Source organism: Bidens hawaiensis, unplaced genomic scaffold, assembly GCF_021521415.1.
Source record: "Bidens hawaiensis isolate Kalapana, Puna unplaced genomic scaffold, B.hawaiensis_p1.1 tig00017251_1, whole genome shotgun sequence".
NCBI lineage: Eukaryota > Viridiplantae > Streptophyta > Magnoliopsida > Asterales > Asteraceae > Bidens > Bidens hawaiensis.
The window spans coordinates 3423-31369 of NW_027505007.1; the positions used below are offsets into that span (position 1 = coordinate 3423).

The 27947-nt window shown below is 36.8% G+C and overlaps 1 protein-coding gene across 1 annotated transcript; it reads right to left on the reverse strand.

Moving 5' to 3' along the window:
* Positions 1-8097: 8097 nt before the first annotated feature.
* Positions 8098-10347, reverse strand: LOC143609853 (putative lipid phosphate phosphatase 3, chloroplastic). Its single transcript, XM_077084495.1, has 6 exons — positions 10111-10347; positions 9925-10012; positions 8968-9077; positions 8786-8876; positions 8510-8698; positions 8098-8421 (listed from the first exon to the last, which is right to left on the reverse strand). The coding sequence occupies exons 1-6, from the start codon at positions 10168-10170 to the stop codon at positions 8177-8179; spliced, it is 783 nt and encodes a 260-aa protein (XP_076940610.1). The 5' UTR covers positions 10171-10347; the 3' UTR covers positions 8098-8176.
* Positions 10348-27947: the final 17600 nt, after the last annotated feature.

The window sequence follows — 27947 nt, forward strand, 5'->3', positions numbered from 1 at the left end:
ATTCACAGGGTTCAACAAGCAATCGATATTCACGATCAAGGGTGTAATACTCTTTGGAGTAGCGGTCCTCATATATAGTATTAACAATCGAAATATGGTCGAAAAGTAAAAATCTCTATTTGATAGGGATTCTTCCTATACCAATGAATTCCATTGAACCAAAAAATGATACATCGAAGAATCTGTTGGGTCTTCCAATATCAATAGGTTGATTGTTTCGCTCATGTATCTTCCAAAAGGAAAAAAGATCTATGAGAGTTCTTTCCTGAAACCGAAAGAGAGTAATGGGTTCTCCCAATAACTAAAAATTGTAGCATGCCTGAATCTAACACGGGTTCGAGGTGGTGGAGGGACTGGATCGGAAAAAAGAGCGATTCTAGTTGTAAGATATCTATTGAAACTAGGGGTGTTAATCGGGTCAACCCGATCGGGTTTCGGGTTAATCGGGTCGGGTTAGTCGGGTTTTCCTTAAAAAATATCTAACCCGCAACCCGACCCTATTAAGGTTCGGGTTAGTCAGGTTCGGGTTATTCGGGTTTCGGGTTTGTCGGGTCAGGTTAATTGGGTTAATCGGGTTAACCATGTTACTTTATAATTTTAAGTTGTTTTATGTGTTTGTAACTTGTAGGTTGCAAAATTTCTCATTCCACTTCATTTTCAATTTCTTTTACATGTAATTATCATATAATTTCACATATAAACCTGTAAATGAACCGAACGAACATGAACAAAGGCGTCCGTATTCTTTCATATAACTTTTAACGAACACGAACACTTAATCGAACAAATATTTGTGTTCATGATCATTCATTTAAAATCTAAACGAAGAATTCACGAACATAAATGAACATAATTAAACAAAGATAAACGAACATGAAGGAACTTATATGTACATACATTAACGAAGACAAACATACATTAACAAACATAAATGAACGCATTTAAATAAACACAAACAAACAAATATAAAACATATTAGGGTGATATAATTACTAAATGCAAATAATATTTAATAATTTTCTATTAATATGTAAACAAACATGAACGAAAGTAAACAAACTTAAATGATTGATCATAAACAAACATTCACAAACATAGATGAACGAGTGAAATATGTGTTCATGCTCATTCGTTTATTTAAATGAACACAACATAAATGAAACATTATTGCCTTTATAGTGCTTATTTCACCTTTTAATCATTGTATATAAAGTTAATTATCGCCACTAATCGGTTATTCGGGTTAACCCGAAACCTGACTTTTTCCCAAAAAATGAACCACAAAAAATGAACCCGAAACCCGACCCTATTAACTATTCGGGTTAACCCGAATAACCCGATTAATACTTTTTGACCCGATTCAACCCGACTCGAATATGCTTATTCGGGTTCGGGTCGGGTTAATCGGGTTAGGGTATTTTGGACACCCCTAATTGAAACCGTCGCTGGAATCAACAATTAAAGGGATTAATCTTAAAACGAGAGGAATAAAAACAAAAGTATTGTCAATGATAATAAGCGTTTAAGATAAAGAGAAATGGTTTATAATTTTGTTGTATTTACAAAGAATAGGACTCCAATATTTGCAGGTGTTTTCCTATTACAAAGAAAGGAGATGATTGATATTTTTGCTAATTTACATATTGTTAATTGAGTTGTAATCTCATTTATTACTATTACTACTACTGACTCGGATATGATGATGAAATTAATCTCGTGATTTGCTCTATCTTATTTGACTTTCCTTTCTACCCCCCCCCCCCCCCCCAAAGCTGAGCAGTGGGATCTCCAATACTCAACTTGGCTAGGTATTCGTTGAATATTCTCCTATTGGTTGCCTTTGTTAGAATGTCTGCTAGTTGGTCTTTTGATTAAATGTGTGGAAGCTCTAGTATACATGCCCTTAGTTTTTCCTTGATGATGTTTCTATCAACCGCCACATGCTTTGCTCTATCGTGTTGTATTGGATTTACTGAATATTGAATTGCTGCTTTGTTATCACACATGGTTCTGATAGCTTTGTCTTATTTATATTAGAAGTTTACGTATCCATAATACTTCTGCCAAGCCTCGTGCTATGCCTCGATTCTACTTCTGCACTCGATAGAGCAGCTACCTTTTGCATCTTGCTCCTCCATATAACCAAATTTCCACCAACCAAAGTAAAGTAGCATGATGTTGACCTACTATCACCTTTATCTCTTGCATGTCAGCATCTATGTATTCTTTGATTTCAAGATGACCATTTGCTTTTTCTTTGAAGAGAACACCATGGCCAATTCTACCTTTGAGATATCTGATTTATAGCAGCTTCCATATGAGTAGCCGCATGAATTGGCTAACTACCCAACCGCATAAGCAATATATGGAGGGGTCTGAGATAGATATATTAACTTCCCTGCCATTCTTTGATAGGTTTTCTTATCTGCTAGCTCCGTTCCCTTAACCATATGAAGACCATGGTTAACAATCAAACCGATCTGCAATCCACCATTCCAGTTTCTGCCAACAAATCAAGAATATAGTTTTTTTACAAATGAAGATGCCTTGTTTAGACCCAGTACTTCTATTCCAAGGAAATACTTAAATCTTCCCAAGTTCTTCATTTGGAATTCTTTAAACAGTTTTCCTTTTAATTTTAGCATTTCTTCCCCGTCATTCCCTATAATAATCATATCATCAACATAAATAATCAAACAGATTACAAGATCACCTCTTCATTTAATGAATAAAGTGTGATCTGAGTTACTCTGTTTGAAACCATATTGTGTCATAGCTAAGGTAAATTTTCCAAACCACGCTCGGGGAGTTTTTTTAGTCCATAAAAAGACTTCTTTTAAGTGAAACTTCTCCAGATTTAAAGTTTTATTTGTACTTATTCTTTTAGTTCACCATGTTGGAAGGCATTTTTACATCATATTGGTGAATAGGCAATCCTTTGTTAGAAACAACTGAGAAAACAACCCTTATTGTGTTATTTTTTGCAACTTGAGAAAAGTTTCTAAGGAGTCAACTCCATAAGTCTGAATATACTCTTAGCAACAAGACAGGCTTTATATCTTTCAACACTGCATCTGGTTTATGTTTAACTGTAAACACCCAACGACCTCCCACGGGCGTCAGAAGAGAACATTTTTCCCATGTGTCGCTTTTAACCAAGGCTTCCATTTCGCTCTCCCTGGCTTCTTTCCATTTTTTTACCCTAAAGCTTGTTCCACATTATTTGGGGTTTCCTCTACGTACAGAGAGGGTGAAAGCTTTATATTCCTTGGAAAATTTTTCGTTAGCAATGTTTGCTATAGAATACCTTGAACTTTTACTTTCTTTTTCTAGAGAGTACCGTTTCAGAGGAATTCTTCTTTACCCTTGGTGGAAGCACATATCTTTTGAGTTTTTTTATTATTATTTTTTTTTGTCTATTGATTACCCTATTCTTTTCATGATTAAGATGATTATTTTTGGGCTCTCCAAAAGAATCATTATTTTGATTAGTTCCAGGTATTATTTCAGCACTTTGAGAATCAAACCCGAATAACTTACCTCACACATCATGTTAGGAATATTTTGTTCAGTGGCCGCCACTGACTGCTTCGCTATCGAAATGTGAGGATGTGATCCATTTCAACCAACATAGTGCGTCAATATACTCTTTCTCCTCCTAGGCACTCTTTCTAATAAAATTCGGTTTCGAGGAAATCATTGTAGTAAACATGTGACGTATTTCAGGATTCTAACATCGGTATCCCTTTTGGTTGACCCCATACCCAACGAAAACACATTTTTCGGTACATGGGTCACGTTCGCTTCGATTTGTTTTGGGCATATGGACAAAAACCTAGCAACCAAAGATTTTGGGCGGTAAAGTGAGAGGTGGAATTTTAGTGAATTTGGATAGAGCTTGGATTGGAGTTTTAAGGTTAACGGATTTTTTTGGTAGACGCTCGAGAAGGCAGGTGGCGGTAGCAAGAGCTTCGGGCCCAAAGGTGTTTGGAACTTTGGATTCGATGAGTAAGGCCCAAGTTATTTTTAAGAGGATGTGGTTTTTTCGTTCAACCACACCATTTTGTTCATGGGTGTGTGAGCACGAGGTTTGATGGATTATTCCTTTTGATTGAGAAAATTGTTTCATGGAATCATTAGTGTATTCCCCACCATTGTTAGATCGAAGGATTTGGACTTGGTTTAGGATTATGGTATAAAAGTTTGTAAATTTTTTGAATACTTCATATTTGTGTTTTAAGAAATACATCAAGTCATTCTAGTGCAATCATCAACAAATATAACAAATAACGATAATTTTGCCCTCACATATAATTTTGGGCAATCCCCAAACTAAAATGGAAATTCAACCATAGTGTCACTTGTTTAAAAGTATGCTGGTGACTTTTGGCCAAACACACAAGTTTCACAATTTGACGTATCATTAGAAGGAAATAACTTCGGAAATAAAATATTTAAGTAACCATTAGATGGGTATTCCAACCTTCTATGCCATAGCCAAGCTTTTCTATTAGTTTTACCATAAGCCAACATTACAATCCCTTCATCCACATAATACAATCATTGGCGTTTAGTGTCACATCCAATGTCCTGTAAATACAAAAGGTGTGGTGCATTAGTGCCATTCAATTAAATTCTTTGGTAACATGACCGATTGACAATAACTTATGCGACAAAGACGATATGTAAAGACAATTTGATAACTTCATTTTTGGTGAAATTTCAATTATCCCTCCTCATTTAACAGTAATAAGTTCTCAATTAGCAGTATGAGTTTTTATGGATTTAGTTTTTGAAACAATATCAGAGAGTTTATGGATTTAGTTATTGAAACAATATAAGCGAGTTCAAATTTCATGGTTTTGGTGGCACAACAATCGAGAATCCGTGGCTCATCCTATTCGTCATAATTTTGTATAACATTTGCTTTCCCGATTAATTGTCCACCCCCTTCCCTTTTAATATCACCTTGACTATCATAAGTTTGGGGTATTTTCTAACAAGTTCAGAATTTCACAACTAAAAGGCTTAGGATTCAAAATAGAGTGGTTTAAATGGTTTTTGTCACCATACCCCCAAGATCTTCATCATTACTGGTGGTCACGGCCGCTCGTTTTATCTCTAACTTTTGTGCCACAAGTGTTTGTTTGAGACTGAAGAATTTTAAGGTTTTTAATTTGGAGAAATTGATTTAATTTGTGGACTTCTAAGGGCTAGGGAGGGAGTGAGTTAGAACCTTGGCTCGTGAATCCAGACGAACCAAGCAGACAAACATGGCAAACCGGTTCCACAATGGTGAGGTTTGTTTGGGGTGAGGTTCTTGAGGAGCGGATGAATCCACTCATTATCGTTGTAGATGCTCTAAGATATAAAGAACTTAACTAAAACACATAATTAGTATTTATAGTTGGAATGATCAAAAGGAGGGCATTCTTGTCCATCGAAAAATTAAGCAAAAAATTGTAAATATTCTATTCAAAGTTGAAAACTGTGGAAAACTGGATTCATATGTGATCGTTGATTATTTTGCTAATTTCACTTTTTAGTCAATTTTAAGTTTCTAGTGATCAACGTTGATCTTTGGTCAGAGTTGACCAAAAAGAATTTTCTGACTACATGAGGGAATTTAGGTACATTTAGCACCGTCCAAACCAATCATCGCTCGAACTCGTTCGCCACTCTCTTAGAAATTTCTCGGAAAATACTCGCTCGTTTTTTCGCTCGATTGTAAACAAGCCAAGCAACGAGCGAAGAGAATGCTCGCCCTTTTAAATTTTTCTTATTCCATCAATTTTGTAGTTTATAAGTAATTCGATTCAAGTTTTCTGGATACTATATATCTTATTTCAGATTTCTTTCTCCTAATAATTTACAACATGTTACGCGGTTTTCTAAAAACTATTACTTTGTTTAAAAAATATATAATTTACAGCCTTTAAACTTGAATCTTATTAAAACTTTTTAGAGTAAAAAAAAATAAATAATGCTTGAAAATCGCTCGATGTTCAATCGAAAATGCTCGATTCGATTTTGGCTCGTTTTAATTTTCGCTCTGTTTGAATTCGGTTGTAAGCGATCCAAGCAACGAGCAAGCCTTTGTTCGGTTCGGCTCGACTCGTGAATAACCCTAGATACATTAATGACAATTGGGCTCGATATAATTGTTGGCATTGTGAGGATTGGTGGTGGATTGAGCCCAACAAGGTCCAATGAGTTATTCTGGGCTTTATGGTGATAAAGAAATGGATATTATGGCCTTGAAAAGGATAGATGGTGGGGTTAGACGTGCACAAAATCGGGTATTTTTTAAACCCGAAACGGGTATGAACCGGTTCCGGGTATGGTCAACAAAAGTCAAATCAGGTTTGGGTAGGAACTGGTTTCGGGTATAGTCGGGTATTTGACCAGGTTTTTACCGGTTCCGGGTCGGGTTTTGACCGATTCCTCCGGGTTTTTGACCGGTTCCTCCGGGTTTTTTTCACCGGTTCCGGGTACGGCTCCGAGAAGAAATCCTATACCTGGTCCTACCCGTGGGTAGGGTATGGGTAGGAACCGGTTCCGGGTCGATTCCGCCGGGTCGGGTCCAGAACCGGTTATTTTGTGCACCTCTAGGTGGGGTTGTATTGTTTTGGGTTATGTAGGATTGTAGGGTCTTAAATCTTAATTACTACCAATGGACATATACATATGGACCATATTAGATTATGATAGCAGAAGTTGGGCCCGGAATCTTGTTAAGGCCCACATTAAGTTGGATTATAAGATTAAAAGGTTTAGCAAGTTATGATAGGTGTTATTCGGTCATTGTATTTTAGATTTCATCATCATCGTCATCATCGTACTCAGTACATCCCACCAATAGCAAAGCTATGGTAGGGTCTGAGGAGGGTAAGATGTAGACAGCCTTACCTCTACCCCGTAGGAATAGAGGGGTTGCTTCCGGTGAGACCCCCAGCTCGATGGTAGTTTTGCATCAAGCCTTGGACATAAGGCACATAACACTCAACCATTGGGACACCGGCCGATTGGTACATGTACCCTTGTCTTTCGGCTATCAACGCTACCACATGATGCCAGATTAACCTTCCGCCACTTTTAACTTTATTTTCACGAGATTAGTAAAATAACGTCAAAATTAGTGCATTTCACTTTAGCCACCTGAGGGTTCACACATATACACATTGTATTTTAGATTTGTATGGTGAAAAAAAAACGGCCGAACCGGAACCATTTTCGGTTATTAATCATTTACAGGAAAATCAGTCTAACCGATTCTAACCGTGAGTGTCACCGGTTAACCAGGAACCGGTTTTTGAAAGTGGTTAGAAAACAGTTAACCGCTTTTTACTATTAAATTTATAATTTACAAAAAAATTGTTATAGCCGTTGGTAACGACATTGTGACTGTTTTTTTACTGTTCAAAATGGTTTTATTGACCATATCACCACATCCCCTTACAAGTATAACTAGTTATTGGTGTATTGGGTTGATTACACTTCTCAAGCTCTTAAAACGTAAAAGCCGCTAAAAAAACTAATGTCGAAAGTTATCTATGTTTATTTTTAAGAAATTATCATAATATTGTTGAATTTTTTAAATATTAAATAAAAAAAACAGGTGTTCTTAGTTAATTTTTTTTTTGGTATTTATTTTAAACCGTTTTTTAAAACATTTTTTTCTAACTGGTTTCATAGGTTAGGACATGTAGGACGAACACCAATAGACGTCAAACAAATGGGTTATATATGAGTGTTTTTAAAACAAAAAGAAAAGAACGATTGTTATTTATCTGATGATCGAGTTAATGAAATGAATGATTTTCCTCTTCGGTTTTTCCTTTGCTTTATCTTAAGCGGGATATTGTAATGGATATTTTTTGAAACTTTTAACCCGTTTCTTCATTCGTTCTCTAGATTCTAACTGACCCATACACGAGTCGACCATCCAAGTGGCACCACAAAATAAACGCTTATCTGGTTATCACAGTTCTCTACTTAAAATTAGTTACTTTTCGTATGAACAACTACTTCCACACATTCTAATAACAAAAGTCCTCCATAAAGATTAAAGAACATGATGCAATGCCTAATAATATCTATATAGGAATAGGCAACTTTATGAACAAAATAATGTGATCAAAATACCTAATAATATAAACAAAAGATCATGCAAATGTCACATTTTCCCCGTCTCAACATCTCGAAGCGAGCCAGAGAGCGATACCTGCCTAAACGTTTGGCTGCCATTTCGCCTCGACTGTTGACTTAAGCCCTGAATCTCCACAGCTTGCAAACGAACCCCATCCACCGAACGGGAATTCGTCTCTTCTAAAGCTCGGAAATACGCGTACGGGCCCCACCCTTCCGAGTGATAAGGAGCTGGAAAAAACTGCAGATAACACATTATAGCAACAACCAAACCTGAAAAACAAAAAATAAAAACAAAAACATTAATATCGAGTCAAAATATTAAAATCGGTTTTAAAACAATATTATTTATTTAAAATACCTAAAATACCACCCGCAAACACATCTTGCCAATGGTGCCAATAATCATCCACCCGTGAAACCGCAACGAGAGATGCCATAAGCAGAGGAAGAAAAATAACGCATAGTTTTGCTACATGTCCACGGCGATCAAATACTTTAATTTTTCCCGCCAAATATAATGCTAAAAACCCGAGACCTGCAAAGGACCCTGCAAAAAAGCATACGATTAATTAAGTTCGCGCATATCTTGTCGCATTTATCGGTAACATTAAAATGATATTAATATTTTTCTTACATGAAGTGTGACCACTTGGGAAACTTTTATGGCCTTCTCTTATATCCTTGTCTTTACCATGACATATGACATTACCCCATTTGTCATAGTTCTGTAATATATGTTAAAATATGATATTAATGTATTAAAATTTTATAAATTATAATTTGAGTTATTAAAAAGTGTGGGAGAATGTTAAGTACGTCTATTCCGTCAGGAAAGCAACGCCAGAAGAAATCGGGCCGTGGTCTTCCGACTGCGTCTTTTATGGCGTCTGTTATAACCCCGGTTATGAGAACCGAAAACAAGAGGCCTGCAGAAATATTAATGTGTTATGTTTTTTTTGTTTTTATTTAATTGTTTAGGAATGAAATGATCATAATAAGTTTCAAAACACACAAACCAATCCCCTCGTACAATGACTTAATATAAACTGATAGCATTTTGGTCGAAACGTGTTTTGAGCCGAACCAAATTAGTACTTTCTTTAAAACGGCCCGTTTGACCCAAACTCGTTTGGACCCTAACCAAAATTGATATTTTAAAAAAAAAAACGGCCATATTTTACCCGAACCAAATTGATACTTTTTTTTTAAAACGGCCCGTTTTGGCCCAAACCATAATGATCCTTTTTTTCTTTAAACGGCCCGTTAGACTCGAACAGTCGAACCAAATTGACACTTTTATTTGAAAAACAGTCCATTTGACTCAAACCAAATAGATACTTTTTTTTTAAAAACGACCGCTTTAACCCGAACCAAATTTATATATATATATATTTTTTTAAACAGACCGCTTTGACCCAAACCGAACTAGATTTTTTCTTAAAAGGGTCCGTTTTTACCAGAACCTGTTTGATCCAAACCAAAATGATACTTCAAAAAAATAACTGTTTGACCCAAAACCAAATCGATACCTTATTTAAAAATGGCCCGTTTTGACCCAGACCTGTTTAATAAAATAAATACACATAATTTTTTTTTAAAAAAGGCCAATTTGACTCGAACCAACTTGATATTTATTTCTACTTATAACAGCTTGTATTGACTCAAACCAGACTGATACTTTTTTTCTAAAACTGCCCGTTTAGCCCGAACAAAATTCATATATTATTTTCTTAAAAATGACCCGTTTTGACCCAAAACACCCTCTCATAATACCTAGAATTGCATGGTGCAGATCATGAACATCTCTTCTCCTATAATAGAACACGCTAAAAACAACAATAGGCAGCAACACAGCGTAAATCTGTCAAAACAAATAAAAACACCAAATGCAAGTTTAGTATTAAAAACATAAAAATAATTAAAATTTAACAGTAAAAACACAGAGACCGAAGAACTCACAGGAACAGACCAAATTGGAACAGTGTTATCCTTCATTGGATATTTAAGATCTGTCATCATATCCTCGCCCACAAACCGATAAAATGGGTGGATAATATTCAAACCAATTTCTATGATTGCGAGCAGCGCGAGTATAAGCCAATCATGCTTGTGAGTTTTTGCTAATTTAGTTCCATGAGATTTTATGTAGAAGGCCCCAAGATCAACTTCTCTAACTCTGCTATCCTGCCCAGTCTAAAATATGCATACAAATATATCATATATACACACATATATATATAATTATAGTAATACTTAATTAGTGGCAGTGATCATATCTGTATTATTAATTAACTATTTATTAGAGTACAACGAGTATAATTACAAAGCAAACCGAATTTGATCAGAGTTCATAACTATAATAAACATATCTACAATGTATGATATGTATTAATGTAGGATGGAAATGCTGCATATATGTAGTACATATATTGCAGTATACAACATATGCATATCAGTGTTGTAAAAATCGGTCTAGGCTTGCGTGCGAGTTTCTTCAACTCGGCCAACATTACTCGGAATAGGTCAAACTCGGAAATAGTCAGTCAAGTCGGATTTTAGCTGTTTTTCACCGATTTTCGTTGTTTTTCGCGGAGATACCTTGGAAGAAGATAATTAAATGACTGCCATGCAATGTTGTAAAAGCAGGTCTACAAGACTGTACTCAAGGTATGGCACCGATGCAAGTTTCTTTAACGGAGATACCTTGGAAGGAGATACCTTGCAAGTTTCTGTCTAGTTACTAACTTACTAAGAATCGATCAAAGTTGGCCAACCTCAGCCAGAATCACATCTAGTCGTCGGTCAACTTGGGCACTTTTGTAATTTAAAAATATATATATATCATTTTAAAATTTATGATTTGCAATTTTTAGAATAATTTAGTATTTTAAAAAGTATTTCTCTTATATACATTGATATTCACTTATTTTGTTATAAATATTAGTAAACTTATGATATTTGACACATATATAATCTCCAAAAATTAATTTACATTATATTTACCATTTCGGCCACCTAGGGTCCGCCAAGCGACTTGAAACCTTGCTTAGCATGTCTATAATATTGGGCATAAGTAAAATTTCCCAAAATGTAACTTCTTTCCATTTACCAGTGCACTCGCAACTCCCTAGTCGACAAAGTTGATAACTTATATATAACTATGATAAACATATCTAAAATAAAACCCAAAGCAATATATAGAATCCAATAATTTATGTAGTTCAAAAAGAGAAAACATTTACTGACCTGAAACATATTCTTCAGAAAAGATAGATTCCAAGGCATGGTTAATTATCTTTCAACTTCTGATTAAAAACAACACAGACAATAATAATAATAATAATAATAATAATAATAATAATAATAATAATAATAAGATTGATGTGTTCGATAAAATCTAGGCAAATGTCAACTCAGAAGTTGAATAAGTATAGAATGAATGTATGATTGACAGAAGAGAATGACGTTGTGTAGGTAACAATAATATTAAGGCTGGATCATCAGGTGAAGTATATAATAATAATATTATTAGTATTAATAGGGGAGCCGGTCAACAAAGAAACAGCAACACAACACACGGTATGGAGTTGAAGTTGGAATCTTCAACTGTTCCTAGAAGTTTATTGTTTTGTGGAAAGACTGTTGGAGACTCTTGACTATGTGTGTTTTGTCAGGTTTGGTACTTCGTGTTTTCAAAGTTCATAGTTTAGTATACTTATGTTTTTTTTAAAGAGAGATGTTATATTCAGAGTGGGTGTTGGTACTGAAATTACCGGTACCGATTTTCTCAAATTTTTGGTAATGGTACTGATGTATTCGGTTTGGTACCGGGACGGTATAGGTATACGGCACCAGTATTGAAGGCAAAATTCGGAAAATATCGATACCGAAAATTCAAAACTCGGTACCGACTTGATACAGTTATTGAATCGGTATCAGTACCCGTTTTGCACATCCCTAATTCAGACACCAAAACCCTTTTCCCAAACACCAACATGGCAGTGCTCATACGAGTTGTATAGGTACAATTGTACAAAAGGTGTTACTTCTACTCTATTATCTATTCCTATACAAGCCTTGAGCCTATACGACTCGTATAGGTATATATGAATCGTATAGATGCTTAGATTGTAGTTATGCTTTGGAAGAATTAGCCTGGTTATCATACAAAATATAACAAAAATTAATGAGGGTATGTTTTTTTAGAGTTTATTACGAAAAAGTTAACTTTTTTCAATTATATAACATAAAGATAATAAATATACGGCTAGTATAGGTGTCTATGACTTTTATTGCCATATATACAACTTGTATAGGCCTTTACAATTCATGCATTTCTAAACTACCCGTATAAATCTATAGAGTCTCGCATAGATGGGATCTAGAACGTGATGTCTTTATAGCGCATACTATTATAAAATCATAGATAAACAAATTAATTATGAGCTAATTTATCTATTTTAACTAAGCAACTTGCTATTTCACATGTGTATATTTGACTATTCCAACATTCCTTCACAAGAAAAACCAAGGTGTAAAACAATAATTAAAGTGAATAAAGTAGCTTATACTTAATGTTACAATTATATATATTGTGACTTGATTACTATAAAACAATAACTACTATAATTACTTTAAGATATGCTATAACGTGACATGATTTTGGCTAACAAACAAATTACACGACACGTAATTTAATAAATGGTAGTATGGGGACTAGATATGAGTCACTTATATGTTTCAAGGAAAATAATGAATATATTATGTAATTTTCAAATTTCAAATATTTATATGTGAACAAGGTGGCAGGTTTCAATACACGGTATCTTTTAAAAAAAATGACTTTCTTTTTCAAACAACAAATTTATTTATTTTTTTGAGTGGCTTCCTTTTCAAATATCTAGAAAGCTTCTTTATATATTTCTGGAAAAGCAAGACCTCTTTTCTTTGCTTTTAATTAATTTGTTGTATTTCTAGAAAGCTTATTTCTTTAAGCACCTTCTCTACATGTGTTTTCATATAATATATAAAAGCTTTTAAGGGAAAAAAAAACCTACAAAAAATAACACTTTTATATGTGAAATAAGTTTTTTTTTTACATGTTAACTCATGGTTTTTCAATTTCTTTTTTCGCCCTTCAGAAGGGCTATGTTGCAAACGAGCCATGCCGCTTGCAAGCTATATGCACTCGGATCGATAAAAAGCTCGTAATGAGTTGAATTTTTCCGAGCTTGAGCCGAGCCCAAGTCTCTAATAAAGCTCGTTAAGTTATTGAGCTCAGGCTCGAGCCTTATAAGATATATAGGAAGCTCATTTAGGCTCATCCGCTTAACGAGTCTTGTGTGTGTTTCTAAGTTTTACTTGTTTTAAACTTCTATGTATTAGTTTTACTTTGCCTAGTCGAATTCTAGACGAGATTTGGCTAGCTTAAATGTACTAAACAAGCTCGAGCGAGCTTAGGCTTGTTTAATTTTTTTCTCAAAATATATAAAAATAATTAAAAACGTATATGAATTAATTAATGAATAACAAGCGATTTAAGCACTAGCCGAGCCTCAGCTTAAAAAAACAACTGGTGAGCTGAGCTCGAGCTTTAGAAAAGGAGCTAGAAACTAGCCGAGCTCGAGCTCAGGCTTGGCTCGACTCGTTTACATAATGGTGATTAGTTGGTACTCCTTACAAGTATCAATTTTGTTTAGTTTTTGTTTGATAAAAGTTCTAAAGCCGTTCAAAAGAATATTAAATAAAAGTAATTATTTAAATATATATAAAATATTTATTCTATTAATAAAAGTAACAAAATATTTAGTTGGTCGACTGTAGGCTGTAGCCCAATACTCCCATTTTCAGGCCTTTCTAGGCCACCCTCGTTAGCATTGGCCCATATATCACAGAGCTAGTGTTTGGGTTGCAAAAATAGTTGACCCATTTATAATTTATATCTCGATCGAGCCCATTTTGTAATTCCTACTTTAAACTAGAGGTGCCAAATCGGGTTTTTCTAATATCTGATTCGTGTATGACCAGGTATTTGAAAATCGAATATTGGCCATACCTCGGTCGGGTTCATGTCCGGGTATTGTCTCTAAAAACCATTCCCTATGCACGAGGTTCGGGTAGGGTATAGATATGGATATTCTAAAACCGGGTATTTAACTACCCTATTTTCAAGTAATAAAAAAACCTATTTTCGGGTATAGTTTGGGTCTATTAAGGAGCCACACTTTTACGGGGGTATTTTTCTGGTAAGTACTTTTGGGTAATTTTGTGTATACATCAGGTATTTGAAAATTCTGGTTTCAGGTGTTGGAAAAATCCGGTTCTGGGTATAAATCCGGTTCCAGTTTTCAGGTTTTACCGAGTACAAATCGGGTCCGGTTCTGGCATGGGTTTTTTTATTGAAATGCATACCCTATTCGTACCATACAAATATGGTAGGGTCGAGTATGGGTTCGGATAGTAAAAACTCAGGTATAAAAAAACCTAGTTCTGAGTTTTTTTTATTTCAGTTCTGGGTTCGGGTTTTTTGTGCACACCTGTTCAATATGACCTACAGCCTTCTGGTCTAGTAGCCGTTGGTAGAGATGTTCAAAACGGTTCCGGACTAGGAACCGGAACCGGTTCCTAACCGGTTCCAATATTCAAAACCACCTTTTAAACCGGTTCCAGGCTTGAACCGGTTAGGGAACCGAACCGGTTCTCCCACCCTCGGACCCCTAACCTATCTAACCGGTTCTTACCGGTTCCTAACCCGGTTCCTGTACCGTAACCGGTCAAAAAACGGCTATTTTTGACCCCAACGGTCAAAAATCAGCCAAAAAAAACGGTTAGGAACCGGTTCCGGTTCCTACCCGCCCCCACTCAGAAATGCAAGAACCGGTCACGGATCATCGGGTTGAATCAGATAGGGTCCGGTTCCTACAAAAAACGGGTAGGAACCGGTTCGGTTCCGGTTCGGTTCCAGGAACCGGTTTTTTTGATCATCTCTAGCCGTTGGTGTTTATCCTCAACAAATTAGTGTAGATTCAAATACCACAAGGTGAGCAATAGGTAGATTTTAGGGTTTGTGTATAAGAGAAAAAATTGTTCAATATGATTTATTTGTAGCACAAAATGATATACATTTATTTGATTTTTATATTAAACTTTTAATTGATGTAAATATCAATTTGCTAAAGGAATGTTTAATTGTAGTGGAAATGGGAAACAAAGTTGCATCATAAAAGCTGAATGCACAACTTTCGTAATAAACAACCTACATGACCCATGTTCTATGGGGTTCTAAAAGAATTAATAAACAATATCAAGAAAATTATATTCACTGTACATGGAAAATCTTAAAATTTCCATTACTTCAAATATGTGTTGGGATGGAAAGTTGGAAACTATAAGAATGAGTAATCTTGTCGGAGTTTTTACTCAACCATAAAAACCAAAATGTGAGGTTTTCGTAAGGCGATACAAACAATATTGGTTGGTGTGAGAGACGAGTGTTAATATATGGATAGTATTATAGTCACTCATATGTTATCGTGTTCAAGATGTTGGTTCACATCTCGTCAAGGATGATGAATCTATATTTTGTCTACATGAGATGTATTAACTCAGAAATAATTACTCTTCTCGAGTATCATCAAAGTGTTTTAAGTGCATTGGTTGCATTGGTCATATGCGAGGAAATCTCAAGAGTTATATGTAGTAGAGAGCAATCTAACTATCCAAGAATGGCTTACCTTATGGGAAGTTTTCACTTGAGGTCCCAAAAATATATATGTAATCTACATGTGGGTCCAAAATTATTCGGTACAAGAGACTCGGTATTACACCATATTTCGACTTGTAATATTGATTTATGGACGAGTGTTCTTGGAGTAGTTGGCCTGATCTTGAACTTGCATGCCCATGACTTAATTCCTAAGAAATTCACAAGTGGAAGATCTTGTGAGACTTTCTACACCAAATTAACTAACTTGAATGAAGGGGTCAAGTCCACATCCAAGTATTTATAACCTTTTTTATTGCAATTGCCATCTAGCGTTGCGGTTTGAGACACAATTGGTGCTCTTGTACATCAGAAGCCACAGGAATCAATAGAGGATTAAGAAATCACTCGCCCTCATACAATAAGTTGATTTTGTTTTAACATTAATTAGAAACTTATTTTATATTTAAAACTATTAAACATTTGTTTCCATTTACATTTTATCATGTTAGATACACAAACTAATCATATAATTATTTTAATTCTTTCCGATAACAAAATATAACTTTATATTCTATTAGACGGATATTGTAATACGAGAACTTACTCATAATAAAATATTTATAGTAAGAATTTTTTTCTCAATGGCATCATGATGTAGCATAACTACATCATGTTGTATGACTAAAAAGTGAAAACACGATTGCCACATGTCATAGTTACTTGGGTCATGCCCTTTTAAAGAGAGGAGCCAGTATGTATGTATAAATGCAAATTTTCACAATCAATATGACTTGTAGTTTGTAATGTCTATTAAAATATAAATGAAAAATTGAAAAGTAAGTAAAGTTTATCAAAACAGTTATTTAACAGAAATTATATGGAGTAATGAAACTTTTGAGTCCCTTTACCATTTTCTTTCTTGTCACATATCTCTCTCTAAAATCTAATCTTAAAAACCAACTACTATCCATCTTTTATTCTTTTTTGACTTGAATTAGCAATTTAGCATCAAGGCCGTCTCTAGATGAGTAAACTCAGGTCGGGGCTTTAGGCCTTCACTTGGATAAAACCTCCAATTTAGACTAAAAACATATTGAATAACGAAAATTAGAAGAAAAAAATATACTAACTGGTAAATATTGCCCTTAAATTACTTAAAAATACAAACATATTTGTGGTTAGTTGTTTTACTCTATTACAGTAAAATTCGAAAGACCTCGAATTCTTATTTCAAACTCCAAATGGGTTAAACCGACCCTGATCAGCATAGCTTTAGTAAAGATAAACATCATATATCACTAGACTAAGCATACGGTAAAAGAAAAGGGTTGGTGATAAATAAAACCTACGTCATGCACACTTAGTTAAATGAACATAGTCTGTTGGACGTTACAACGGGCAGGTAAGTTGCATGCACTGTACAAAGTATTATTATCAAGTTTCAAGGTTGTATTAGATTGGCAGTGACCTAGGTTAAGTCAAGACATGTTCCTTAAAGGGGTAGCGTGGGGCCCACACATCACTTTATATCTCCTTGTAAACAACCAATTGGGATTTTGTGAGTGGCATGGGATCCAATACATCTTTCCCATGTTCCAATTTGGTATCAAGGAGGCATGGCATTGTGTTCACAACATAGGTAATCTTTCATTATATATGCAAAATAATATGTTTTTATAATTTTATTTTGGTATTATCAAATTTGTATTCACTAGTTTTCAAAATAATTATTCACTATAGGAAAATATATACAGTGGCGAAGCTTGGGCGAAAATGTCGAGGGAGCCGGATGAATATACACATTAAAAAAGCCGTAAACGGAGGGGGCCGGGATCAAATTTTCGGTTGATAATGAGTAAATTTACACCACGTATAAAAAATGTCGGATGAAAACCTGTAAATTTATACTATTGCGCGAAAAAACGGAGGGGGGCGGGACACCCCTGGCCCTAACTATCCTTCGCCACTGAATATATACACACACATTAATTTCATAAGAAACTGATTCCAATGTGAAGCAAACGAAGTAATTAAAACGCAACATATGTACTTTAGACGAGAGTTATATGTCGTCATACGCATAATAGTGTAACATATACTCATTACACGACATTATAGTTGGCAATAGGCCTCTATGTATATAGCCCCATCCTTCGCTCGCCACCTACGTATATGTCGGCTTAGGGATGCGAGAGTGCGGATTCTTTTAGAATCTATTAAAGAAATATTAGGGTAGGAGAGACGCTCCTAAAACATTCAAGTACCCTAAGTTACATTAATCTTGCACTGTCATTTCATTTACATTATAAACTATCCTAAAACATATTAATCATAGGCATCACTCGTCCCAAATACCTTAAAACTAACTTTCTTAAACTATTTTTAAATAATTATAAAGATGATGGATGATTGATAAAAGGCCCACTTGCAAAGTCAAATACCCACTATCCTAATCGGTTATTTTGTTACCGATTACCATATGACTACGTACCCCAATATCAAGGGGTGCTTCTCTCTTAACAGACATTATACCAATGCCTGTATTTGCACACGCCCCTTCCTTAACAACACTAACAATGGAACGAATTGGTGTTATTCCTTTTAAATAACAACTAATTATGTATTGATTTTACCTAATATATGTTTGTTACAAGCCAACAGAAGAACCCAACCCAAAAGACTAGTCTGATAGGTGAGGAAACTCATTTGGCTTATAAACCCCACATCAATTGCCCATACAATCGATGTGGGACAAGTCCCATACCTTCCAATGGTTTCAGTCCGTAACAATGTTTTCACTGGAAAAATTTTTTTGATCGGACATCCAAACTTGTGAACTTATTGATGGAAACATGTTTTTTCTTTCCCAGCTTCACAATAAGATGACCTTTTTAGTTTTCATTTCTATTTCATATTGAAAAGTACGAAGAACGGGCGATAACACCCCCCCCCCTAAAAATCAAACAAAAACTTTCCCGGGCGGCTTCATTACCCCGGTACCTTGGAAGAACAAAGAAGAAATAAATGCATACATGCATAAAAGAATTTCATGATAAATGATGAATTTTCAAATGGAGCAGAGGAATGGGAACACCACCCCACCTCAATTACAAACACATGTATTAATAGGGATGAGCAAATTCGATACCTATATCAATTAAGTACCGGTACCAGTATCAATTTTAAACTTTCGATATTAAAAATTTGTGATTTTCTGTACCGTACTGATCCGGTAATGATCTCATCCAAGTCGCAACTAAGTGTAAAGCGTCAAGTGAAAGTAAAAAAATAATTAACCAAAAATAGCAAAATGACGTGGCAATGACTACTCATTCTCAATTCAATAAAGCCATAAGACTCCATCCAGCTGTAGCCATATTATAAACCCATCCACTCTCCACCACCATAAACAACCATGGACTCTCCTCATCACCGGACCACCACCTTCCGGTTAATGGTCAGCACCGGCGGACACATCCTCCCTCGTCCGCATGACAAGTCTCTCCGCTACGTAGGCGGAGAGACACGCATGCTTACACTGGACCGCCACACCACTTTATCTGACCTCACTACCCGCCTCTCAAAGACCATTATTAAAAAATCATGCACGTCATCATCAACGTCATCATCAGTGCAGTTTGCACTTAAGTACCAGCTCCCTAATGAGGAGCTGGACTCCTTGATATCCGTGACCACGGATGAAGATATGGAAAACATGATAGACGAATGCGAGAGGCTGAGTTCTGGTACTTCAGGTAATTCAGCCTCAGCCCCGCACATTCGTCTGTTCATTTTTCCGAAACCAAATCCGAATTTAAATTCGGATTTGGTTTCGGATATAGGATTGTTTTTAAACAATCATAGTAAATCGGAAGATTGGTTTCTCAACGCGCTGAATGGAACTGGTTCTGGATTTTCGGATACGTCGTCGGTGAATTGTTTGTTGGATTTGGATGACGAGATCTTGTTACCCGAGAAAAAAGTGAATAATTCCGGTCATGATGTGAGATCAATACCGGATTCGCCGATGCTGGAAACGACGTCGTCGCAGGCTCCTGTGAGTTCTGCGACGGTGGTCAAGGAACAGTCTGATCCGTTTTTTTCGTTTGACGAGAAAACGGATCAGGGGTTATTACGTATGGATTATTTAAAGCAGCATCAACAACAATCTGTTGGATTTGATTTGAGTTCAGTGGATTTACTTTTAAGGTACATCATAAATTCATATCAATTATTATGTAGAAAAAAATAGGGAAAGTTAGTTTGATATATTAGATTTCACTTTTTAAAATTTTCCTATCACCTTAAAGTTTCATAAGTGTAACATATCCATATGTGTCACATGAAAATTTGTTGTGCCAGATGAAAATATGTTTGCACTAGATAGAAATATGTCATGTGAAAATATGTTGTCACCGAAGAGCTTTTAGTTGGCTAAAACAATTTATTAATTGAAATAAGAAAAGTAAAATTATATATTTATGAAAGAAAAGTGATGTTTTCTTATCAAACTAATTGGCAAAAATGGTCAATATGGTGGTTTTGTTTTCTTAAAAAAAGGTAATAATACTAGTTATTTCCAAATAAGGTATTACTTTATTTTTAAAGAAGGTTTTTAATAAAACAGATATTGGAATTTCAAAAAAAATATATCAAAATTATGTATTTGGATTTACTGAAAAGGTTAGATGTTAATAATTATTGAAGAAAATTCAAATTTTATCTTAACTGGATTGAAATACGACTGTATTATTTGAGATAGAGGTATAGTTTGATCTCTTCTCACCTTTAGCGGACCTTACCTTGCGGTGGGACTTCACTAGTTATGTTGGTTGTTTATGTGTTAAATAAATTACTCAAAAAACATTAAAAATAAAATTAAAAAGTTATTTTTCTAGTCCACTCATTTAACAAACAAACTACCTAGAAAACAATTGGGAAACTTTGCAGAATAATAACTAAGTTTTCTAATAATTACACTAAATTGGGTTTACTATTTTTAATTGCAGTGATCTCACTATAACCGATCAATCATCACCGATTTCTCAAGTCCAATCTTCTAATCACAACAATCGAGCTGCCGATCCAATCGACACCCCTGATCAAAGCAGTCAAAATCCGAATTCAGCTTGTTTAACGTCAACACCAACAACTCAAGTCGAATCACCACGACACCAATTCCACCACCAACAGCCGCAATACATCCCACCACCACAATACATCCACCACCAGCCCCCGCCTATTGCGGTCCCAGTGACATCTTACTACCACCACCACGCGCCACCAAACCAACATAATTTCATGTATTATATCCCAACCACACAACCACCAAAAGGCTACAATTACCCATTGCAACCGCAACCTAGTCAAGCTGACACGCGATCCGTGGCCCCCACAAAAACAAATTTACGCGTTTACCGAACAAATTCTGGGGGGCCCCAGCTTGTTAGGATTCCATCAGGGTATCTAAACCAACCCCAACATGTTGGATATTCTGGGATTCATCAACCAACTCAGCCTATGTACTATGCAACACCATTAGCTACTAGTCAACAAGTGAGAACTGGTCAACAGCCATGATTTGTGAGTTTCTTGAAATGTTTTTTTGAAGCAAATGCCAAATGGTGAAATGGGTTTTGTTTATTTATGTATTTTAGTATTGGTTTGTGGTATATGTATTTGTGGTTGTTTATACTTTATAGGGATAATTGGTAAACACTGAAAAAGTTTGTAACTTTTTCTTGGTCTATTGAGTATTGAGGAGGATATGTGTATACTAAATTTTATAAAATGTAACTTATTTTGCCTAGTGTTTGGGAATTATATGATGAATCTTATATATCGTGTGTCGGTGTGTGAACGCAATTCAGGTTTTTATGGTCGGTTATATACTCGCTTTTATGAAATTTCAGTTCTTTTATATGAGTGTGATTAACTGATTAATCAAGTTTTCGAGATAACACCACTTTTTTTTTAACTTCAATGTAATCTACCCGTAAAAGATATTGTACCGATGTACACTGTGAGATTCAAACTCTTTTGTGAAAGCGTAATGTAATACGTGAAAATATTATTGAACCAAATGAACCGAGTAAATAATACAATTATCATTTTCATTGATAATTGTCAATCTTGTAAATATTTTGGAATAATTCAAAAAAATTTAGGGTATCAGGTCAAATATGTTGTCATGTCATTTTTAACATATTTTTGACAAGCTGATGTGGAATACGATGACTTTATGTCATGGATTTATAGTTAAAAATAAATTAATTGATTGAAAAGATTTAATTCTGTTATAGTCTTTTTTTTTAACGACCAACTAAGTAACGCCGGGTATTTTGTACGCAGCCTCCACTGGCTAAAGGTAGCCCGAGTCGGCCACTAGTCCGGACGGACGGAGTCCCTAGCGGTCTACCTGTTGAGGGATTCACCAGATAAAACCCGACCCCCGCCCGCCAAATGGCATGACAGCAAGGAGCCGGTAAAACCGGGTGAGATCAGGACTCGAACCCTGGCAAGCTAGGGTCATCACTCATATCTCTCATATAAATTGGTGATAGTGAGGTTTGAACCCCCAACCTCTCACTTATAAAGTGAGTGCTCTACCCTTGAGCCGCAACCAATTTTCTGTTATAGTCTTACATTTTAAATTAACGAATAAAATAAGACTATATCTTTACACTTGAAAGATTTTAAAAAGACTATTTGATAAATAAAAATGACTAATTATAAATTAAAAGAACCAAAATGACACTTTAGTTCATTTTAAAGAATAAAAATATGACAAGTTATAGATTTTTTTTTTCTCAAATAATAATTTCATGTCATCGGTCCATTGTAGTCCCAATCAACTTTTAGAAACAACTAAAGTGAAAGATGACACTTGCTTGTTGACCTGGAAACAAAGAAAAAAAATCTCAAAAGTACTAAGTTACTATTTGGGAAATTTTTTTTCATCATAAAACTACGTGGGATTGTGGGTTTTCAATGAAGTTGTGTGTAATTGATATACATTCTAACTATCCTTTATCAATAACATCATCTTTTCAATTTCAAATCAATTCTATTCTCCAAATGGTATCTGTCGAAGCATGAAATGAATCTGACCTGATCCATGACGATGTTTCCACGGATTTTCGAGATGAACGAACCACGTCTTGATCTTCTTCTCCCGCTGCTTGAGACCTGCAATGGGTTTTCGGGGGTGTGGAGGTGACTGCTAAGAAATCCTAAGATCTCTTGTTTACAGACACAAAAAAGTGGTGGTGGCTCTTATTGAGCATGACCTCTTAATAAGGAGGTGGAGACCTCCTTATATAGAGAGTCTCATGGCCACCATCATGGTACCCTAATAGGCCTAGCCCAGTTAGGGTTACCTCCACAAAACCCCCTCAGCCCAATAACATTGTATTAGTCCATATAATAAAATAAGCCAAACATAATAAATTTAGGGTCGTAAAACCGGGTTTAGTACCATACCCCTACAAGCCCCCCAAGTCCAGCGTTGCTCCTGGGCGCGCAAGCGTCTAGGTGGAGCGCTGGACTTTATGAGGTGTGTTAGATCATGGGGCGGTTTTTTCCCTTTCCTTCGGCCTTGTCTTTATTGTCTGAGTTTTGGGAGGTTTTCCCCATGATGGTGACATGTTGCGGTCCTTGTGATAATGATGGTGCCCTGGCATAAGCACGCATCATAGTGGCACGAGGCCTGATAAAAGATGGAGCGCGCATCTTGATAATAATGTAACATAACTTGCGCGCGAGGCAGCTTATGAGTTATGAGAATAATAAAGCCTGCGCGCGAGGCGACTTACGGATCTATGAGAATAATAAAGCCTGCGCGCGAGACGACTTACGGATCTATAAGAATAATAAAAACTGCGCGCGAGGCGACTTACGAGCTATAAGAATAATGAAGCTTGCGCGTGAGGCGACTTACGAGCTATAAGAATAATAAAGCTTGCGCGTGAGGCGACTTACGAGCTATAAGAATAATAAGGCTTGCGCGAGTTGCGGCTTACGAGCTATAATAATAATGAAGCTTGCGCGCAAGGCGACTTATGAGCTGTAAGAAAAATAAAGCTTGCGCGTGAGGCGACTTACGAGCTATAAGAATAATGAAGCTTGCGCGCGAGGCGACTTATGAGCTGTAAGAAAAATAAAGCTTGCGCGTGAGGCGACTTACGAGCTATAAGAACAATGAAGCTTGCGCGAGTTGCGGCTTACGAGCTATAATAATAATGAAGCTTGCGCGCGAGGCGAATTATGAGCTGTAAAAAATAAAGCTTGCGCGTGAGGCGACTTACGAGCTATAAGAATAATGAAGCTTGCGCGCGAGGCAGCTTATGAGTTATGAGAATAATAAAGCCTGCGCGCGAGGCGACTTACGGATCTATGAGAATAATAAAGCTTGCGCGTGAGGCGACTTACGAGCTATAAGAATAATGAAGCTTGCGCGAGTTGCGGCTTACGAGCTATAATAATAATAAAGCCTGCGCGTGAGGCGACTTACGGGCTGTAATAATAATAGAGCTTGCGCGAGTTGCGGCTTACGAGCTATAATAATAATAAAGCTTGCGCGTGAGGCGACTTACGGGCTGTAAGAAAAATAAAGCTTGCGCGTGAGGCGACTTACGAGCTATAAGAATAATGAAGCTTGCGCGCGAGGCGACTTATGAGCTGTAAGAAAAATAAAGCTTGCACGTGAGGCGACTTACGGGCAGATGTTGCGTGCGCGTGCGCGTAGACTGTGCGCCATGCGCAGATGTTGCGTGCGCGTGCGCATAGGCTCTGGCTTTGTGTTATGCGCACGCGCAAATGTTGCATGCGCGTGCGCGTAGACTTGATGTCCCGCGCCACGCGCAGTTGTTGCATGCGCGTGCGCGTAGACTTTGTGTCATGCGCCATGCGCAGATGTTGCGTGCGCGCGCGCGTAGACTGATGTGAGAGCATGTGATGCGTAAGCATATGTAATATGCTTGAGCATCTGTGATGCGTGAGCATATGTGGTGCATGAGCATGTGATATGCGACTGCGCGGTGGGCATGTTGAACTGAGCGGAGCCGCGTTCGGTCTTGTATTCGGCGCGAAGCCGTATGGGTTTATGAGGGTTCCCAACCTTTAAGTATGGCGTGTAGCTATATGGGATATTATGAGGATTCTCAACCTTTAAGTTTGGCGCGTAGCCATATGGGATATTATGAGGATTCCCAACCTTTAAGTTTGGCGCGTAGCCATATGGGATATTATGAGGATTCCCAACCTTTAAGTATGGCGTGTAGCCATATGGGATATTATGAGGATTCCCAACCTTTAAGTTTGGCGCGTAGCCATATGGGATATTATGAGGATTCCCAACCTTTAAGTTTGGCGCGAGGCCTGATGCGCGCATGCACGGCGATGGAGTGGTGACTCGTGAGTGCGCGTGCATGGCGGAGGTCTCTTGCGCAAAACCCACATGGAGGTTTCCGCGGCGGCACATGCACGGCTGCGGAGTGAGAATCCGCGGGCGCGCGTACATGGCGGCGGAAGTCTGGTAATTTCTGGATCTGCAATTTTAGAGTCAGATCTGCAACTTTAAACCTAAAATACAGGTCTGTAATCTAGATCTAGATCTGTAAATCAGATCAAGTAGATCTGCAGCTCGGAGCAGATTTAAAACCATCACAGATCCGGAGACTTGATCATTCGAGTCCGGCAGTTTCTTTTTGCACAGATCTGGAAGCCTCTTTTAGATCTATGGATCTTTTTGAGTTTTAATAGAACAAGCCTTGAAGCCTTTTTCTGTAAACTTCCAGATCTGGGTTTTTCCTGGGAGAGATCTGACAGCCGAGATGAAGATCGAAGGGTAGTTCGTTGCCGTCCCACGGATGGCGCCAATGTCGAAGCATGAAATGAATCTGACCTGATCCATGACGATGTTTCCACGGATTTTCGAGATAAACGAACCACGTCTTGATCTTCTTCTCCCGCTGCTTGAGACCTGCAATGGTTTTTCGGGGGTGTGGAGGTGACTGCTAAGAAATCCTAAGATCTCTTGTTTACAGACACAAAAAAGTGGTGGTGGCTCTTATTGAGCATGACCTCTTAATAAGGAGGTGGAGACCTCCTTATATAGAGAGTCTCATGGCTACCATCATGGTACCCTAATGGGCCTAGCCCAGTTAGAGTTACCTCCACAAAACCCCCTCAGCCCAATAACATTGTATTAGTCCATATAATAAAATAAGCCAAACATAATAAATTTAGGGTCGTAAAACCGGGTTTAGTACCATACCCCTACAGTATCAAAGCTTCGATCAAACAGCCGTTGTTACTCTTGCCAATAGGTCATCATCTTTCAAGCCCTGCAAGTCACAAACACAGCCGCTACACACCTCCTGTTGTGCTATACTTCCGTTACAGTCAAATTGCTTCCACGCTGTCCTCCCGTTTTCAGCCGCTAAGCCACCATAATCCATTATGGCAAACGGTAACGAAACTCTAAAGGTTAGCAATACCACCATCAATTCCTCACCAAATATCTCCTCCAAAAGACCCTTTCTTGGCAAATGCCAATGGTGTCATACAAAAGGACATACCCTTACCAATTGTCCCGTCTTCAAGAAATTAGTGCCACATATAACCGTTCCCCACTTCATACACAACCCCACTACCAAAACCACACCCAAGTCAATATGACAACTATGCAAATTCAACTCACAACAAAATGGTTACCGGATAGTGGAGCTACACACCATGTGACAAATGGCTTAAACATGCTGGTCAATCAAGCACCATATGATGGCACCGAGGATATTATAATTGGTGATGGTTCGTCTCTCAAAATCACTCATATTGGTTCACTTCTCATACACACACAAAACACAACTCTCATACTCAAACACGTTCTTTGTGTTCCCAACATGTCTAGAAATATTATTTCTATATCCCGTCTTTGTTATGATAATCATATTCTAATTCAATTTTTTCAAGGCACCTTTCTTATCAAGAATCCAAGTTCTAATCTCCTACTCCTTAAAGGACAAGCTAGCCATGGGATTTATGAGCTTACCTCTACATTTCTTCACCCTCCCTCTACATTCACAATTCAAAAGAGTTCTTCAAAGTTTTGGCATCATAGATTGGGTCACCCAAATACTACCATTCTAAAGATTTTATCCTCTTCTGTTGATTGCATTTCACACTCAAATAATACTTGTAACTCTTGTCACATAAACAAGAGCCACAAATTACCCTTTTATAAATCTACTTTATCTTCTAACGCCCCTTTGCAATTAATATTTTCCGACGTTTGGTCCTCACCAATTACTTCAACCGATGGCTATAAATTCTATTCTCCAAAGTGTGTTAGTGACAACCTCCAAATTCTCATGTCTTGTATGATATAAATGTAAAAGTAGTTAAAGGCGAGTTAAGGTTTTGGTCTTGTTCTTTTGTATTCAAACATGGTGAGTATTCGATGCTCGTCAATCCGTAGCATCAACTGTGGTTCTTATGTTTGAGACCTCATTCTGGTTAGAAACTTTATTTTGACGTTTGATGCACGACTACTTGCGTATACACCATAGATTTTGTAACTCCGATTATGTATATCTGTTTTGTAAACTAGGCAGTTGATTCGATGTTGAATGTGCTCTTATGTGTGATATGCTTCCCGACTACTACTACATCAACCAAAGATCTTGTAACCCAACTTTATGTAAATATGTACTAGCCGATCAATTTGTGACATTAACCGTGTTCTTTTGTTTAGTATCGCGACTTGATATTTATAACTTCATTTTGGATGGTTGATGCACGACTACCGTTTACTTTGAACAGCATATATGTACATAGGGTGTACACGGACTGAACCGGACCGGACGAGAGCTTGTCTGTGTCCGTCTGTTAAGTTTTTGACGGACGTACACTCTACCGAACGAAAATAAATCATGTTCGTGTCCGTCCATTAAGAAATTGAGTTTGTCCATGTCTGTCTGTGTGCGTCCGTTAATGTTGAAAACGAACGTTAACAACCAATAATGGACAAACAAACACTAATGGGCATTAATAGACAGACGAACATGCGAACATTAATTGTCAACGGACA

Coding starts and splice junctions, on each gene's coding strand:
- LOC143609853 (XM_077084495.1), bottom strand. CDS start 10,170: ATGATGACAGATCTTAAATATCCAATGAAGGATAACACTGTTCCAATT. Junction 10,013..10,110: donor TTCCAATTTGGTCTGTTCCT/GTGAGTTCTTCG, acceptor TTGTTTTGACAG/ATTTACGCTGTGTTGCTGCC. Junction 8,699..8,785: donor CCCAAGTGGTCACACTTCAT/GTAAGAAAAATA, acceptor GCTTTTTTGCAG/GGTCCTTTGCAGGTCTCGGG.